This window comes from Mesitornis unicolor, unplaced genomic scaffold (assembly GCF_000695765.1).
Source record: "Mesitornis unicolor isolate BGI_N332 unplaced genomic scaffold, ASM69576v1 scaffold1071, whole genome shotgun sequence".
Lineage (NCBI taxonomy): Eukaryota > Metazoa > Chordata > Aves > Mesitornithiformes > Mesitornithidae > Mesitornis > Mesitornis unicolor.
In genome coordinates this window covers 1252-7770 of record NW_010162899.1, presented here as the reverse complement: position 1 = coordinate 7770, position 6519 = coordinate 1252, and the positions used below count along the sequence as shown (strand labels likewise).

Here is a 6519-nt window from a genome sequence, read left to right as displayed (position 1 = left end):
GGAATGCCGTGACTGCTTATCTATACAGGACTTTGCCTATCTCTGTCAATGTGTGTGATTTTATACAAGTTGGTAATTACCTGTGGGATCTGAGTAGTAGCAGGGAGGCTACTCCTAACCTGTAAAGTTTACAAGAGGGAGAACAGAAGGCAGGAAAAAAGGCTAAGTCTAGAGAATGTAAAAGAAATGTTGGTTATGAAAATTGAAAGCGTGCAGTTGCTTAAGCTGTTTTACAGTTCTGTGGCTTATGTTGTCTCCCAGTTATGTAAACTTTGTTAAAGTGCTAAGCCATGCTTTTCAGCCACTTTTTGTTTGAAACTCAACTAATTTTATCCAAATTGTCACTGAATGTGTTGACATGGATGCTCATGTTATCTCTTCCAGACCTCACGATGTATTGGCTACACTGCTAAATAACTTGAAGGTACAGGAAAGGCAGAACAGAGTATGTACTACAGTAGCAATTGCTATTGTAGCTGAAACATGCTCGCCTTTCACAGTGCTGCCTGCACTCATGAATGAATACAGAGTTCCAGAACTGAATGTCCAGAATGGTGTGTTAAAATCCCTTTCTTTCCTGTTTGAATACATTGGAGAGATGGGAAAAGATTACATTTATGCTGTTACACCACTGCTGGAAGATGCTTTAATGGACAGGTGAGTGTGCTTCTTTCTGTCTACGGTACAGTTAACCATAGTCTTATATTTTAAATGTATAGCTGCATCTTGACAGTAGTGAATATACATATTGTCCTTGTTTGCTGAAGTTGTGAAGTGACTAGCATAATTTGGAATCAGTCGTCTGCAAATAATTCAGACTATATGGTCATTTTTTTACACTTTTGAAGATTAAAATGATGCAAGCATCTTAAGTGAATCAATACTTACGTTCAAACCACTTTTGATAACTTTTGTTAGTACTTTTGCTGCAGAATTAAAAGCACAGTAATTTGTCAGAAAACTCAGTCTTTTTTAATGTACTGTTTTTTGTTACTCTGCCTCTTGCTGTCAGTAAGTATGGGTTAGAAGTGTGTGTTAGTGCTTTCGAAATAGATGTTACTGAAAAGAAATTCTATACTTGTCCAATCATGTTGCTTGTAAGTATTATTTATTAACAGACCATTGTTCTCTTTGCAGGGATCTTGTACACAGGCAAACAGCCAGTGCCGTGGTGCAGCATATGTCCCTTGGTGTTTATGGGTTTGGTTGTGAAGATTCTCTTAATCATTTGTTAAATTACGTATGGCCTAATGTGTTTGAAACCTCTCCTCACGTCATTCAGGCAGTTATGGGAGCTTTGGAGGGCCTCAGAGTTGCTATTGGTCCCTGCCGAATGTTGCAGTATTGTTTACAGGTACGTCCTCATGCATGCTGGATTAGTAGAGACAGCAATTATCAGGCAGGACTTCTCTCCAGGAGACAGAAAAGTCAGCTGAACATGATTTCCAGCAAAAGAAAATACTGTGGCTTTTCCTCTCTTTAAAGCATTCTTTAAACATGGTGCTCTGTACCAAGGACTTCAGTAACTGAAATATGCAGTAAACAGAGATTTTGGTATAGTGAGATAGCTGATTACCTTGAGGAGCTCGCATAGAACTGTCAGGTAACTTACACTCTAACTTGTAAAATGGAAGCATCTCACAAATTTGAGGACACTAAATGATGAGGGTTATGAGAGCAATTAACAAGTAAGATAAATAAACAAGAGGATAGGCTTAATATTAAATCAGCCTTACTTGTTTTTAGCCAGGAAAAACAGTAAAACGTTTAAAACTGTAAGAGTGAAGCACTAGAAAACAGTATTTTGATCGGAGTTTATACCATTACGTTGATGCTAGTCAGTTCAGCTTCGTGAAGGTGTATGTGGGGGTAAAAGCTGAGGGCTCCGTCTCAGTGTAAGTGTGTAACGGTTCTTGCTGTGTTGGCTATAGGATTTAATCTCGTATAACAGGTGAGAAGCAGCAATGAATGTAGTGCAGATCAATGTAAAGAAGATGTGTCAGCATTTTATTAATTATTTGCAGATACTGAATTTCAATGTGGGGTGTTTTTTATGTGAGGGCCACAACACAAAGATACTGACATCGGTAGGAAGGTGAAAGAAGTCTCTTACATAGTGTGGGGTTGGTTTTTTTTGTCAAATTCTCTTTGTACATTTTTACTACTTAGAATCGTTTTTTTAGAGTTTTTACACTCTGGTCTTTTTTTTTATTTAATAATGAATAGTTTACCTCTTGTATTCCTTTCCAGCACTCTCTACACAAATTGCAATTAGCAGAGACAAAGATAAGACTCCGTTTCAACCACATATACTGACTGCAGCCAGTTTTAATTGTTACTTTAAAAGGAGAATACAAAACTAGAAATACATTCAGTGGAATTTCTCCCTGCAGCAAGGAAGATAAAATCTGTCTCTAAGTAATACTTCGTTACTGCTTTCTAGTTCAGGTAGTTGCAGAGATCGGAAGCGACAAGTTCAGTGTGCCTTCTTTGTTATAGGTGCTGTTAGTTACTCTAATTGCTTCTTTAAATGCTTACTGTGCAAAACTTGACTAAATTCAGTAACAGACGTTTGGACCTTAACCTTTTAGTAAATATGATTCTGTTCTGTTTTCTAGGGTTTGTTTCACCCTGCCAGGAAAGTCAGAGACGTTTATTGGAAGATCTATAATTCGATCTACATCGGATCACAGGATGCTCTGATAGCACATTATCCAAGAATCTATAACGATGAAAAGAACACCTACATTCGTTACGAACTTGATTACATCTTATAATCTTGTTCAGTTGTTCGTGTTTAATGCACAGCTGTTCTTCAATTAAATGCTTCAGATTTGATGTAAAATTTTAAAATATTGGAGATCAGTATAGAGCTGGTCAGAGGCAGAGCTAGGATTCCAGTAGCATGATTTTTAAATATGTCTTTGTTTTTTGATGTTAAACAGTTAAAGCCAGTAGTGACCAAGATAACAGTGATTACAATGTACTGGAGGGGTTTCGTTTTGGATTCATCTTTATGAAGATTTAGATTTCATTCCTTGTGTTTAAAGGGGAAGTTTATTTTAGAAATAAACATTTGTGTATAAAAACTAATTTGTGTGTGGTTTTTGGACAGAAGGGCTTGTAAAACGAGTCCATTTGGATTAAATATTTGTTCATGTAATAAATAGGTGGCATAAACCATTTTAACCCTTTTTGTCATCCCCTAGCTTTTGAATAAATAAGAAAAACGTACAAACTGTAGTTAATGTGTGTATCTTTGTCATACAGTAACATAACTAGTCTGGCTGATGGTTGTAGTAGTGGCAGTTTGTTTTAATGGAAAAAACAGGGTTTAATTGCTTGTTACTGCTTCATCTGCAGTATCTTGGTTGTGGGGGATGGATTAGTTAAACTGCTTGATTTCTGAAAATGTATTGTAAATGGTATGTGTAAAACGAGTTGCACGCATTGTGCATGTTGGTCACACTTAGCATGTATGGCTGTGTAAAAAGCCAAACAATATTTATAGGCCGTGCTATAATTCCTATAAAGAGCTAGGAAAGTAATGTCCCCAGCACCTGAGATGAGGCAGTTTCTAAGTGTGTGTGTGACATAGGAAATGCTTCAGCTTGAGATAAGAAAAGCATTTTATTTTCTCATTTGTTTTTTTCCTTCTGTGGCTATCCTAAAAAACAGAAATATCTTTATCTCACACTGAAAATACAAGATTAAATCATTCTGGTGGTATTGTACATTATCGTATGTCTATAAGATAACAGAAGGTAGTAGTTGGCTATGAGGCATATTGTTCTGAGAGTCCTCGATTCAAGTTGAGGGATGAAGTTCCATCTTGCCAGGTTCAGTGCAATGTTGTCGGCTGACTTCTCTCTGCTGTTTTCCATAACTGAGATTCTTCAGCTGTTCAGCATCTAAGAAGATTTCACCTTACCCTTCAAGGCCTAAGTTTTTGTTAGGGGCATGGAGTGGTGTGACAACAGCTTTTGTTTGTGAAGGTACTAAACTAAAATTTTTGATCGACAGCTGGCTGAACATGAGGAGCGGCTGAGGGACTTGAGGTTGTTTAGTCTGAAGAAAAGAAGACTGAGGGGAGACCTTACCACCTTCTCCAGCTACCTGAAAGGAGGTTGTAGAGAGGTGGGTGTGGGTCTCTTCCCACAAGTTACAACTGATAGGACAAGAGGAAATGGCGTCAAGTTACGTCAGGAGAGGTTTAGGTTGGACATTAGGAAAAAATTCTACACTGAAAGGGTTATGAAAGACTGGCACAAGCTGCCCAGGGAAGTGATTGAATCTCCATCCTTGGGTATATTTAAAAGCCATCTAGATATGGTGCTCAGGGACATGGCTTAGAAGTGGGCATGGTAGACTTGGGTAACGGTTGGACTTGACGATCTTAAAGGTCTTTCCCAGCAGTAATGATTCTATGATTCTGACTTGTTAGGAACTGAAGAAAGTGACATTTTTCAATGGTGTGCTTTATTCTAAAAGTTGTTAGGTGAAAACAGCTGAAACCTTTTGAAGTCTTTATTGCTGAACTGTTCCCTTGGAGAGTAATGTGCATTCTAGTCTTACTTCTAGTGCTTTCTCATGTAACGATACTGTTTGTATTACAGATGACCTGGCATCTGCCTTTCTTCAGTAGTTTTGCAAGACAGGACCAAGCAAGTGCCAATAGAGAGGGTGGAGGGCTGGAAAAAAACCACTGAGTTTTGAGAAACCAGCCAAAAGAGAGCTCTGAAACTGCTAGGAGTGGATATTGGCAGGGCAGTTGAACTGGATGATCTTTAAGGTCCCTTCCAACCTAAACCATTCTATGATTCTATGGCTCATGACTTCTAGATGTATCTTAGCAAAGTAGTTATTTTATTAACAAGTCAAATTGTAAAAGTAAGGGGGCGGGAGCAGCTTCAGCTTGTACTAGTTTTTCTGTCTTTCAAGATCATCACTGTTATTCTCAGAAGTCCTTTCATACATCTTTTTGGGAGGATAGAAAGCATTTTTCTTTTTTCCTGAGAGGGAATGGGGAAGGACATCTGTGTAATTAAACAGAAATGTACGTAAAACTGTGATACGTATCTAAGAATACTGACCTCCATTTTTTGTTCTGCCTAGGGGCAAAAGAGTTTTGGGAAAGAAGGTAACTATCAGATATACTGGTATGACATCCATCCATCCAACATGTTTCTTTTCCAGTACAAATTAAAATCAATCATGAATAGGGAAGTTTTACTCTGAGGCTGTGGCTGGTGTTCACCTGCAGATTTCTGGACAACAAAGAGCAAAGCGTTAACAGAAAGATTGGGTCACTGCTAGTTAAATTCCATTAATGATTGATTAATTGTGCTATTAATACAGAAAAACAGACTAGGCTAATGAACAAAAGATCTGCTTCTGTTGTTTTGCTGCTTATTTGTAAAATGGGAGATGTGCCATGACTTGGCAACTGCAAAGTTCACCTTGCTACAGAATGACTGTGTGGTGGTTGGTAGGAACAAGTACGAGCATAAAATCTGAGTGTCTGGAGAGTCTCTCAACTTCCTCTATTTAGGTTTCTTTGCAAAGAGTGTTCCTTCTATCCCCACGCCCCTGTTCCCCTGCCCTGCACCATTCTGGGTTTACGTACAGCTCCTTACCTTATCCGTGAATTGCAAACGAGAATCTGCCCTGCTGACAGCCCTGATTCTTCTGAACAGGCTGACCCAGTGTGCGGGATGAGGTGGAAGGGACCTATAGGAAAAAAAAGCATGTGTTTTTTTATTATTTTTTGTTTAAATCCATTACAATGATGCATTTGGAAGGGCTCAGTGAATTAAGTCATACTGCAATAAGCAACTGCCTCGGGCTTTTCCTAGTTTAGAATATTTGATTTTACAACTTAATGCGGTTCTTGATTGTAACTGATTTTTTTTGTTTGTTTGCCCATTTAATGGAAAAAAGGATGCAACAGTTGTGTATACCTGCATTTCCTTACAGTCTAAACTTATCCATCAAAGCATGCACCTTTACAGCCTATGCTGATGGGGCTAAAATTAGCCAAGGCTAGCAGTTATCCTTAAGGTATGCTAATCCTGAAAGATCGGCAGAAATGTTTTTGTGGGGTTTTTTGTTGTTGTTTGGGGTTGTTTTTTTTTCTGAGAGCAGCAGAAGATAATGATCTAATGTTTCCTTGATTTTATGTTTACTTGTAGTTGGAGTCTCTTGCTTCGATACAGTTGTTTCTTCTGACATAATCTCACATGCATACACCCCCTTCACTCCTACTGTTCTGATTCATTTGTACCCACTTTGTACCTCATCTTTCCATGGCATCTCTTGTCTGCATCTCTCCTCCCTCATTCTCTGCATCGAAACCTGTACGCTTCCCCCATGTCTGTATCAGACTTCTTTTCCCTGCTGCATGTCCTGTGGTGGCAATGGGGACAATGAAGAGAGATTCTCCCTGCCTCTCTCTGTTGCATTTGTAACTGCAGCAGCTCCTGGATCATGAATCATCAGTCCCTGCTGGAAAATTTTCAC

At 38.6% G+C, this 6519-nt stretch overlaps 1 protein-coding gene across 1 annotated transcript in view; it reads left to right on the top strand.

Moving 5' to 3' along the window:
* SF3B1 (splicing factor 3b, subunit 1, 155kDa) overlaps positions 1–3243 on the top strand; it is a 16895-nt gene extending 13652 nt beyond the window's left edge. The window contains exons 23-25 of the mRNA XM_010193746.1: positions 385–657; positions 1138–1354; positions 2619–3243. Of these exons, the coding sequence (XP_010192048.1) occupies positions 385–657; positions 1138–1354; positions 2619–2777 (649 nt within the window). The 3' untranslated portion in view covers positions 2778–3243. The remainder of the gene's footprint in view (positions 1–384; positions 658–1137; positions 1355–2618) is intronic.
* Positions 3244–6519: the final 3276 nt, after the last annotated feature.